A 12,656-nucleotide genomic window follows, 5' to 3' on the forward strand; every position below is an offset into this window, starting at 1 on the left:
GTTGCCCGGGGTGTGGCTGCTGTCGCACGCAAACAGCTACAGGGAGCCACAGGTGAGAGCTGAGTGCCAGGTGGGGACCAAAGGTGGACTAATCGCCTTGAAAAGGACGCAACATGTTCCCCCACCAGAGGTGCTACCCCTCCCTGACACCCCATATACCCCACAGCTATATAAGGCCTGGTCAGACCCCACTTGGAGTACTGTGTTCAGTTCTGGTCACCTCATTACAGGAAGGATGTGGATATTACAGAGAGAGTGCAGAGGAGATTTACAAGGATGGTGCCTGGATTAGAAAGTGTGCCTTATGAGAATGGGTTGTGGGTACTTGGCCTTTTTTCCTTGGAGCGATGGAGGATGAGAGGTGACCTGACAGAGGTGTATAAGACGATGAGAGGCATTGATCATGTGGATAGCCAGAGGCTTTTTCCCAGAAATGTCTAACACGAGGGGGCGTAGCTTTAAGGTGCTCAGAAGCAGGTACAGAGGGATGTCAAGGGTAAGTTTTTCACACAGTAGTGGGTGCATGGAATGCACTGCTGGTGACGGCCATGGAGGCAGATACAATAGGGTCTTTTAAGAGACATTTAGATAAGTATATGGAGCTTAGAAAATAGAGGGCTATGTGGTTACTACACACATAAATGTTGCTGGTGAACACAGCAGGCCAGGCAGCATCTCTAGGAAGGGGTACAGATGACGTTTCGGGCCGAGAGCTTTCGTCAGGACCAACTGAAAGAAGAGCTAGTAAGAGATTTGAAAGTAGGATGGGGAGGGGGAGATCCAAAATGATAAGAGAAGACAGGAGAGGGAGGGATGGAGCCAAGAGCTGGACAAAAGGAATGTATATATATATATATATATATATAAAAAAAATAACGGATGGGGTATGAGGGGGAGGTGGGGCATTAGCGGAAGTTAGAGAAGTCAATATTCATGCCATCAGGCTGGAGGCTACCCAGACGGAATATAAGGTGTTGTTCCTCCAACCTGAGTGTGGCTTCATCTTGACAGTAGAGGAGGCCGTGGATAGACATGTCAGAATGGGAATGGGATGTGGAATTAAAATGTGTGGCCACTGGGAGATCCTGCTTTCTCTGGCAGACAGAGCGTAGGTGTTCAGTGAAACAGTCTCCCAGCCTTCGTCCCAATATGTAGAAGGCTGCACCAGGAGCACCGGATGCAGTATATCACCCCAGCCAACTCACAGATGAAGTGTCGCCTCACCTGGAAGGACTGTTTGGGGCCCTGAATGGTGGAGAGGGAGGAAGTGTAAGGGCATGTGTGGCACTTGTTCTGCTTACACGGATAAGTGCCGGGAGGGAGATCGGTGGGGAGGGACGGGGGACGATGACGAATGAACAAGGGAGTCGTGTAGGGAGCGATCCCTGCGGAAAGCAGATGGAGGGGAGGGAAAGATGTGCTTAGTGGTGGGATCCCGTTGGAGGTGGGGGAAGTTGCGGAGAATTATATGTTGGACCCGGAGGCTGGTGGGGTGGTAGGTGAGGACCAGGGGAACCCTATTCCTAGTGGGGTGGCGGGAGGATGGGGTGAGAGCAGATGTGCGTGAAATGGGGGAGATGTGTTTGAGAGCAGAGTTGATGGTGGAGGAAGGGAAGCCCCTTACTATAAAAATGGAGGAGACCTCCTTCGTCCTGGAAGCAGGATCTCCCAGTGACCACACATTTTAATTCCACGTCCCATTCTGATATGTCTATCCACGGCCTCCTCTGCTGTCAAGATGAAGCCACACTCAGGCTGGAGGAACAACACCTTATATTCCGTCTGGGTAGCCTCCAACCTGATGGCATGAACATTGACTTCTCTAACTTCCGTTAATGCCCCTCCTCCCCCTTGTACCCCACCCGTTATTTATTTTATATATATATATATATATTATTTTTTCTCTCTCCTTTTTCTCCCTCTGTCCCTCTCACTATACTGCTTGCTCATCCTCTGGGATTCCCCCCTCCCCCTTTCTTTCTCCCTAGGCCTCCCGTACCATGATCCTCTCGTATCCCTTTTGCCAATCACCTGTCCAGTTCTCGGCTCCATCCCTCCCCCTCCTGTCCTCTCCTATCATTTTCAATCTCCCCCTCACCCTCCCACTTTCAAATCTCTTCCTAGCTCTTTTTTCAGTTAGACCTGACGAAGGGTCTCGGCCCGAAACATCAACTGTACCTCTTCCTAGAGATGCTGCCTGGCCTGCTGCATTCACTAGCAACTTTGATGTGTGTTGCTTGAAATCCCAGCATCTGCAGATTTCCTCGGGCTATGCGGTAGGGAAATTCTAGGCAGTTTCTACAGTAGGTTACATGGTCGGCACAACATTGTGGACCAAAGGGCCTGTAATGTGCTGTAGATTTCTGTGTTCTGTGTTAATTCGATAGAGAATTCATGCCAGTGGGAAGAACTTCGTGAAATGCTTTTTGAAAATCACACAGTAAACTTCCCACTTACTTCTTTGGAATGTCACTCCCTCAAAAGAGAATAAAATGCTTGTCTACGAATCTGGCTGGCTTCCTGCACACTTCCCATCCATGCTGGGTTGAGTTTCAAGCTAGCAACTCAGTCTCCTAAAACAGATAAATGCTAAAAAAAGGGCAAGATTTCTGCCCAATGCGTGAAATAAGGCGCAGGGGAAGAACTTACCTACAGATCCACACTTTCTGATTTTACTCTATCTTATATTTTCATGGACCATTCAGAATTCCAATGATGGAGAAGTGTTTCAGAATCATTGAGTGTTGGCCTTCAGGCTTTTGTACCTCCTCCCCTACGAGAAAAGACGTCATGTCCTCGAAAGTTAGTGCGCTTCCTGATGGATCCTGCCTTCTCGAGGGACCACCTCATGAAGATGTCCTAAATGGTGGGAAGAGTTTTGACCATGACAGAGATGGCTGAATATACAGTACAACTTTCTGCACTCTCTTGTGATCCTGTACATCGGAGCTTCCATATCAGGCAAGTATTGACAATGCAGGCCAAGGGGCGATTTTTTAATGCTGTACAATGCGTTAATGGTTCCTGTAGGTTGGGTGGTAATGGGAACAAGCTCCTACTACCTAGTAAATGCTCCCAATGGCATGCACCTCAAATAGCCTCTGGCAACCAAGTCCAGCTCCTGGCCTTCATATGTGAATTACTTTTAATATGCCAGATGGAACCATTACCGCTGACAGGAGAAGGAGCAAAATTGGGTTAGTGGCACATTAAAACCAGTCGCTTTAGGCAGGTGGGACTCATCAGCCATGGTTGGCAGCTCATCTAGGAGAAGGAAAACTCAGACCTCAAATCTCTGCTGCCTAATGGGGCAGGCTTTGGAAGTAAACTCTGAGGGAAAAATCTGTAACTGAGTCCCTAAGGCAGTCCTACGTTGAATTCAATGCTGACTGGCAACTCCTGTGACGCTGCTGGTGCCAAACTCTGTCGGTCTCTGCTGTTCCTTTGGGTTCACAGGTGCATGGAGAGAGGGAGCCTGCTGCATGGGCAACAGCATGCTCTCCATCTTGTATTGTCCAGGCTTGCGTATCTAGACAACTAGGATGCTACATCCATGGTCAGCCCAACCAGCAGAGGCATCAGAATGCAATGAGGGAATGAAAAGAGTCTAAGATATTGTCATGAAGCAGTTTTCACATGTGTTGTCAAGTTAGGTATCTGCTCTGGTTATTCACTATTTATTCGCCTTTGATTAATTTTGGAGTTTGCCTAATCTTCCAGTCCAAGAAAATCAAATTGGTATGACGGTTGAAGATTGTATAGGGCACTAGATACACAGTCCAGTCAACCTCAGATGCTTTGTGTGGTCACAGATTCTTCCCCTACTGTGATAAGATAGACAAAAAAACTGTAGTGAAAAGAGTCAGCGGAGAGACGGAGCTTAACAGCAACTCCTTCAAGCTCATCTGTGCAAACAGCTTAATTTCTACCTTTGATGTCTCTTTTTCCTTTTCAGGGTGGACGGCGTTCTGTCGGAGACCCTGACCTGGACTTACACTCAGACTTCAGTTCTTTGACTTGGGATCCGCTCATGGAGTTTCACGATCAGCCGCTTTTCAAAATCCCAAGGACGCAGCCTAGAAGACGAGCGTGCCTTCCGGATTCCGAGGCTTCGTGGCCCTGTCGACTAGCTGATTCTATGCTAGTCCCACCGACTAGCATAGAAGTGTCGTGGGGAGAAAACGGAACATCAGGAACAGCAGATCAGATGTCGGAGGCTCTGTACTTGGTGAATCACGCACTCTCTCATTGGTAGGGGAGAGTTTGTTGTCGAGTCAGAGAAAAAAGTGATGCGGCAGATTTAATCATCTCAGATCAGCAAGTTGTTTCATTATGTCTCCCCTCTCGCTGTGAAAGAGGGACACCTTTTTTTCCCTTCATTAGAGAGAGAGTGAGCCTGTGGTATGTTGAATTGTCGGGTGAATAATTAGTTTTTGTTGCACTGCAGATCATGGTCTTTCTTGGGCACTTTGCTATTGCTTGCATGGTGGGTGGAGGGTGCTGATGCTTTTTTTGTTGAAGTAAATGAGGGTAAGGGAGGGCCATTGTTTTGCTGCTGCTTGTGCGTGGGAGGGGGAGAAGGGGGCTTCGGGATTCTAGTGTTTTTACAGTCACTCATTCTTTGGGGCACTCTTCTGTCTTCGTGGATGTCTGCAAAGAACAAGAATGTCAGGATATATATTGCATACATTTTTCTGATATTGACTGGATCTATTAAACTATTGAACTGAATGTAAATTGTGCTTTTGGAAGTTCTATAGTTAAAAAAAATGATGAACAAGAATATCTCCTGACAGTCCAGCTTTCCAATCTACAATTTGCCACCCAACAATACAGGCTGGTTAAAAATAACCACTAATTTTGAGTGACTCTGAGTAATAAATAATGGTCAGCATGAGGAAAAGTCCTCAAATTCTTCTTCAGCAAGTGTCCTGATGTGCTCCCAAGAAGAGGTCCTAGTTGAATGTATTGTTCAATAGGGAGCACCTTCATACTGATTACTATTTTTTCCTGATTTTTAGTTGTCTGAGACTTAAACCCATAAACTTGTGTTACTGATTGATTAATAAAAATTGTTTCTTCTCTCTTTTTTCTCTCAACTTGCAATAACGTTATGTTTATTTTGTTGCGTGAATTTTGCATGATTTATGTTAATTTGGTATGAACATTGAATTCTCCAACTTCCGGTAATTCCCTCCCCCTCCCTTCCCCTATCCCTATTTCACTCTGCCCACCTCCCCCCCCCCGCTGCCTACTACCTCCCTCATGGTTCCGCCTCCTTCTACTACCCATTGTGTTTTCCCCTATTCCTTTTTCATCTTTCCCACCTATCCCCTCCCCCACCCCTTTATCTTTCTCCTTACTGGTTTTTCACCTGGATCCTACCTGCTTTCTCCTTCCCACCTTCTTTATAGGGCCTCTGCCCCTTCCCTCTTCAGTCCTGATGAAGGGTTCCGGCCCAAAACGTTGACTGATCGTTTCCACGGATTCTGCCCGACCTGCTGAGTTCCTCCAGCGTGTTGTGTGTGTTATGTTTATTTCAGTCTGTGATAACACACAAAATGCTGAGACTTGATGTGCCAGATTTCTCCAGATCTGCAGTCTCTCTTAAGTCTATGACAACTTTTTGTTGTAGCTGTCATGGTCCGGATTGTGGTCCCTTTAAATTTAGCTTGTTTATGTTATGATCTGGACCGTTGATTCCCTGTTTTCCCGTGTCCCTCGACTTTGGTGATTAGAGGCAATTAACACTCGGCTGAACAGGTAGTTTATAGTCTCCGGCTTTCAGCCGTTCGGGGCGGGAGCGTCTGCAAAGTCACGGCGTGCCAATGTCATCTGGCCGGAGCAAGCCTAGCCTCTGACGAAGCGAATGCTGGTAATTCGCCCTTCCTCACTGGAGCAACCCAGTCCAGTTACCTCACCGAAGTGAGCCTGCAAAGTTTCCTCATCAAGGTGAGTCCATCAGTTAACCCGCCGGAGAGAATCAAGAACCACTGTCTTCTGTTCCTGGGCCGATTCGAGAGCTCGCCACTACCCGGAGGTTCCAAGTCAAGTCCTGGCTCTGGGCGGCATCCAAGTACCATGTCAAGTCCTGGCCCTGGCGGCGTTCAAGTACCCTGTCAAGTCCTTTCCCTGGTGGCTTCCAGTTCTGAGTCTAGTCCTGGCCCTGGCGGTCTGTGATTCCTGTCCTACCCCCTTGTCTGAATCCCTTCTCTGCCCCTCTCGCCTCTAGCCCTCGTCTGCAGCTCCCGCCTGCACTTCGGTCTAGTTCCATCACCGGAGCTAGATAGGTACTGTCTGGTGTTCATTTGTGTTGGTCTTGTCTTGTCTTGTCCTTGCCTCCGTGGGGTAAGTCTGGCCGTCTTGCCGTTGCCCCGTGGGGAGTCATGTCCCGTCCTGTCCTTGCCTCCATGGGGTAAGTCAGGTTATCTTGCCGTTGCCCCGCGGGGAGTCATGTCTTGTCGTGTCTTGTCCTAGCCTCCGTGGGGTAAGTCAGGCTGTCCTGCCGTTGCCCCGCGGGGAGTTGTGTCTTGTTTTGTCCTGTCCTCGCCTCCGTGGGGTAAGTCAGGCCGTCTTGCCGTTGCCCCGCGGGGAGTTGTGTCTTGTTTTGTCCTGTCCTCGCCTCCGTGGGGTAAGTCAGGCCATCTTGCCGTTGCCCCGCAGAGGGTCATGAGTCCCGGCCCGATGTCCTGTACCCAAGGAGGGGTCCCGGCTCTCTGTTCGGTGTGTGAGTCCCGGCCCTATGTCCTGTACCCAAGGAGGGGTCCCGGCTCTCTGTTCGGTGTGTGAGTCCCGGCCCTATGTCCTGCACCCAAGGAGGACTCCCGGCTCTCTGTTCTGTGTGTGAGTCCTGGCCCTATGTCCTGTACCCAAGCAGGGGTCCCGACTCTGTGTTCTGTGTACCTGTCCATGGTTGCAAGTACCTGCTCTCCCAAGACCAAGGCTCTGTTTTTCCATGTTCCTCCTCTCCCCAGTCTATGTCATGTCCATGCCTGGTTCTGGGGTCCGAGCCCGGGGCAAGACCCAGGTACTGGGTCTTTGCCCAGTCCCTGGCTCGAGTCCATACTGTAGCCTCTTCATGTCTCCTGTAGTTCTGGGAGCCGATTCCGAGTCCAAGCCCAGACCCTTGGTCCCAGCCTAGTCGTAGTCCTGAGTCCTTATCCTGTTCACTATTCCTGCTTCTGTCTTGCTCTCCTGGTATCGTACAATAAACTAAACCTAAATAACCTCACAAGATGTGTCTTGCGTTTGGGTCCACCCTTGCTCCCAATGCCCCGCCATTGTGACAGTAACTGGGGCCTGACGATGTTTCTTCCCCCTGTCATCAGATTCCTGAACACCACCTCCCTATTCTTTATTTTGCAGTTTTAATTCATTTTTGTAATTTATATTTTTAAACTGTACTTCTACCGTAAAATAACAAATTTCCTGTCATATAAGTTTGTGATCTGATTCTGTGCTGCTATTGCAAACACCTAACTTTCATGACATTTATACAATGGGCGTATATAACTGTAACGATAAGCTTAAACTTATAAGCATACCCAATCAAAATAGACAAAAAAAGAAACATAACAAATTACATAAAACAATATTCCCTAATTTGTAAGAACAGAGCGCAGCAATTGAACTCTTTAGGGCTTCCTCACCCCTGACCCTTATCGTTGTGCCCGTTACTAACGACGGTTGCCAGGGAGAAGGACAATCCCGCCTGGCGAGGAACGACCTAGCTCGCTGACAGCCCGAGGGGCGGTGGATTGACTGTAGGAATGTCCAATCACAATGCAAAGTCCTGTCGCCTCAGCCAATCGGAAAACGTTTCCGCCAGCAGGTTCGGTTGAGAAGGCGTCGGCAGCGAGAGTGAGTCAACGTTCGCGGCAGACAGCTCAATGGTGAGTGAGATCGTGATGGTGTTAATGGTGCGTTACAGCATGGCGAAGACTGCAGCCTCTTTGCAGCCGTGTCATCTCCAAATTTGTTGTTAGTTTCTTTATGAGCATTTACACGTCCTGTATTCCTCAAAATTATTTTAAAGCAGATTGTTGGAGCAATGCATTTGTTGATAGGCCGCACCTAGTAGTTGAACAGAGCAACAGATCATCAGCATTGTTCGTGGATTAGTTATTGATTATTAATATATCTAATATATATTTGGCAAGGGATTTGAATTCAAATTTCAGTTTTGCATTTAACATAAGAACGGTATAATTTCCCCATTAAAATTTGCGTCTTCCAAGGTGGGTAGAGGGGTTGATTGTACGAATGTCTTCTGAAGCTTCATAGAGCTTGATTGGAAGCGAATTAAAATGCATATTCGGGGTTTAGTAGTAGTTAAATAGAGGGGATGGCAGCTAGAGCTGAGTCAGGGACATGTACATGAAACTAATATTGAAGTTAGAGGATTTAATTTTTGGTAATTTAAATAAATCCAGATTGTAGTCATGCCTGTCTCTTTGACAGTAACTTTGAAGCAGGTCAGTTGTCATAAAATAACCATCTGTCTGGTTCATTATCTCCAGGAGAAGAAATCTGTTCTTAATTGGTCTGGCTTGTGTATGAATCGAAACCCATGAGTAACTCTTCACTGCTTCCCTGGTTGGGGAATGGGTTATAAATGCTGGTTTTGCTAGAGACATTCACATGCTGTGAGTGAATACAGTTTCTTTACGAGTAGTTGTGGTTTTGTAACTAAGGAAATATGTTTTTTGTTGTTAATTGTGAAGACAGTGTCTCCTTTTACCTTTCAACAATGTACTGAAGATTAAAGCTCCATCAGAAAAATAAAAGAAGCCACACTCTAAACTATTTGATTTTTTTGGAATTAGCTATTATGTACAGAATGCAACTGCTGATTTTGTGCTTTTTGTTGAAGAGGTTCTAGTTCATTGCCACTCTTTCATTGTACAGTAACCTTTTTGTTTTGTTCCTCACAGTATTTGTGTAGTACCCTTTGGCAGGTACATTGCATTTTAATAACATGTGCCACTTTGAATTCTTTTGCTTAGCTAAATGCATTAAGCTAATTTAAACTTTTCAAGATTTGAAGCATCCTCTGTAAACTCTCCTGTTAAAGCCTTTTTTTCCTCAATTAATTTCCTGGAATGTGGTCATTGATTGTAAGGCCAGCATCTGCAGAATTACTGTTGAGAAGATGAGTTGCTGTCTTTTGTGAAGGCAGGGGGATTGCTGTTGTGCAGACTTTAAGGATTTAGACCGGTGACAATGGAGAAATGGCTATTGTGTGGTTAACAGTTGGTGATGTATCAATGTATCTATTTCAGGAGTTCAAAGTAAATTTATCATCAAAGTACCATCTGATGCAGTTATTTAGTTGATGTGCTTTTGATATGGATGCAAATGTGAAACCAAACACGTGTTATTACAGTACTGTGCAAAAGTCTTTGGCACATGTATATAGCTTCGATGCCCAAGATTTTTGCGCAGTACTGTATATTTGGTCTTTACAGTTACCAAATAACATTTAATACTACTGAGCTAATATAAAGCTATGTACTCTTTTATTGTCTGTTTCCCAAGGATCTTCCTATTTTAACCAATAGACAGTACTATGCAAAAGTCTTATTCACCCTAGCTTTATATATAAGACTTTTTCACAGTCCTGTTAAGTACATAGTTTTCTTTAAACTTAAGACCACTATGACCACTAAAACCAGTTAAGACCACTAAAACTTACCAGGCACCACAGAAGCCTAGTAGTGGTTAGTATGATGCTATTACAGCTCAGGACGTTCTGGAGTTTGGAGTTCAATTCCATTGCTGTTCTGTAAGGAGTCTCTATGTCCTCCCCATAGAATGCATGGGTTTTCCCTGGGTCCTCTGGTTTCCTGCCACAGTCCAAAGACATACCGGGTAGGTTAATTGGTCATTGTAAATTGTCCTCTGATTAGGTTAGGGTTAATAGGATTTGGCAGGGGTTGCTGGGGCGGCCTGGCTTGAAGGACTGCGCTGTATCTCTAAATATTCTGCAGATAATGGAAATCCAAGGCAACATGCACAAAATGCTGGAGGAACTCAACGAATCTTGAATATTCTGCTTTTCTTATTTTCTGCATTTATAAACTTTGCTGACAATGTGTTGCTTCTGTGTTGCACAGTCTGAAGCAGGTCTGCACAGAGTTTGCTGTATTATCCGTCTCACTAAATCTTTTGGTGCCGCACTTTGTAGGAATGTTTTGATATTTGCAGGGAAGTCCCTTGCACAGTGAAATACACTGGAGGAAAATGTAAAGGAAAGCCTTGCATTTAAAGTTGCCCAGCTTACTCAGCTTGCTGAGGAACAAGCAGGCTTCCGTAAGGGCAGAAGCACCACTGAGCAGATTTCCAACCTCCGCACCCTCTGTGAGAAACACCTTCAGCACCAGAGAGAGTTCTACCACGTCTGCATAGACTTCAAGAAGGTGTTTGACAGAGTCTGGCATGATGCCTTATGGGCCACCATGAAGAAATTCAACACAGGGCAGAAGCTGATTCATACAATTCATCAGCTTTACGCCAAGGCAACCAGTGCAGTGCTCGCTCAGGGCACCATCGGGGAGTGCTTCCATACCTCTGGGTCCGTCAGGGCTGCCTCCTCTCCCCCACTCTCTTCAACGTCTTCCTGGAATGAATCATGAGCATTGCCCTTGAAGATCATGTGGGCACAGTCAGCATTGGAGGGAGGAACATCATAAACCTAAGATTTGCTGACGATGTTGATGGACTTGCAGGAAAAGAGAACGAACTGGCCAACCTGGTCAGCCATCTTGACAGAACCTCCACAAAGTTTGGAATGGAAAGAAGTGCCCAGAAAACCAAGCTCATGGCAAATGCCAACAGTGCCATCACAACAGACATCTCGGTCCACGGTCAGAAACTTGAGACAGTGCAGCAGTTCAAATATCTGAGGGCAATCATCAGTGATGAAGGATCAAGACCATAAGTTCTGGCTAGAACCACACAGACAATGACTGCACTATCCAAACTCAAGAGAATATCAAGACAACATCACCATGAAGTACAAGATCAGACTCCTGCATGCATTGGTAGTCTCCATCTTCTTATACGCATGTGAGACATGGACCCTCACAGCAGAGCTACAGAGGAAGATACAGGCATTGGAAATGAGATGCTATTGCAACATTTTGGGCATCTCATACTTGGACCACATCACGAATGAGCAGGTCCCCAAGACCATCTAGCACCACATTGGCCCCCATGAAGACTTTCTCATAATGGTGAAGAAAAGAAAGCTGAGATGCTACGGCCACGTAACAAGATCCAGTGGCCTTGCAAAGACCATTCCACAAGGAATTCTGGAGGGGAAAGGAAGGAGAGGTAGACAGAGGGAATGATGGATGGACAACATTAAAGAATGGACAGGGAAAACATTTGCGGTGACCCAGGCTCTGGCACACAACCGTGACAGATGGAATAGACTGGTGCAAAGCTTGTCATGATGGCACCCCGACAACTCCACCAGGGGTTTAGGGCGCAAGGCAAGGCAAGCTTACTCAGGATAACACCAGTACTGTTTTGTTTTTTGGAATAGTGCCATGAATCTATTCGACTGACCTGATGTAGAGGAAGAAAGAGTCAACCTTTCAGCAGAAACCCTTCATCAGAATGTTTTGGCCTGAAATGTTGAATGTGTCTTCTTCATAGATGCTGCCTGACATGCTGAATTCCTCCAGCATTTGTGTGTGATACTCTCATTTCAAGGATAATACCTTTGTGCAGCATGTCCAGTATTGGGCCAAACTGATTGTCAAGTCATTTCTTGGGACTTAAATCTGTGAACAGTGACTAGGGATTGCGTAAGTGAGTCTCAGCTGATGATCGGGTGTTGATAGTGAACCTGTGGTCAGGTTGTTTTTTTTTTCCAGAATTGACCATTATGAGAGTGTATGAATTAATTTATGAATTCTCCTTTTTTTTATATATACAATACTCTTAATATTTCTGATTCAGTCACCAGGTCAAAGAAAGGAATGCTGAAGGTACTTGTGTTTTTGATCAGTGTGAGCATGCGGATTGTTTATACTGAGCACAATGAATAAATATACCAAAGTGAACAAAATTGGAGAAGGATCTTTTGGGAAAGCTATTCTTGTGACTTCAAAAGAAGATGGCAGACAATATGTTATCAAAGAAATCAATATCTCCAGGGTAAGATGATCTTGCAGTCTCTATAGATGCCACTCAACTATGATCAGCCTAACCAATACATATTGAAGGACTTGTTTTGATTCTCTTTGGTTTACAGATGTCTAACAAAGAGAGGGAAGAGTCAAGAAGAGAAGTTGCTGTTCTGGCCAATATGAAGCATCCAAATATTGTACAGTACAAGGAATCATTTGAAGGTTCGAAATAAGTCTGAGATGACTTAAGAGTTTAAAGATTTTATTTACCACGGGGAATTGTAGACTTAGTGGTCTTGAGACCATTTCTGATCCAGATTTCTCAAATGTATTTGGGACTGCACCTTTGTTTGGCACTTGAATTGTTGAAATGAGAGAATTTTCTCAGTGAAAAAGATTTGAATTGAAATAAGGAAACTGCATTTGCATTTATGTATCAGTAATTTGCTAAATATAGTATTTTCAATAAACATAGGTGATATTTGATGATTAAAAGAACTTTCTTGTGATTCAGCTGTT

The 12,656-nt window shown here is 45.5% G+C and overlaps 1 protein-coding gene across 4 annotated transcripts in view; it reads left to right on the top strand.

Annotated features, from left to right (window-relative positions):
* Nucleotides 1-7,841: 7,841 nt before the first annotated feature.
* The window catches only part of nek1 (NIMA-related kinase 1), a 155,421-nt gene continuing 150,606 nt past the window's right edge, over nucleotides 7,842-12,656 (top strand). For all 4 annotated transcript variants that reach the window (XM_063049500.1, XM_063049501.1, XM_063049503.1 and 1 more), the window contains exons 1-3: nucleotides 7,842-7,892; nucleotides 11,968-12,165; nucleotides 12,263-12,359. In XM_063049500.1, the coding sequence (XP_062905570.1) occupies nucleotides 12,049-12,165; nucleotides 12,263-12,359 (214 nt within the window). In that variant the 5' untranslated portion in view covers nucleotides 7,842-7,892; nucleotides 11,968-12,048. The remainder of the gene's footprint in view (nucleotides 7,893-11,967; nucleotides 12,166-12,262; nucleotides 12,360-12,656) is intronic.

Source organism: Mobula hypostoma, chromosome 5, assembly GCF_963921235.1.
Source record: "Mobula hypostoma chromosome 5, sMobHyp1.1, whole genome shotgun sequence".
Lineage (NCBI taxonomy): Eukaryota > Metazoa > Chordata > Chondrichthyes > Myliobatiformes > Myliobatidae > Mobula > Mobula hypostoma.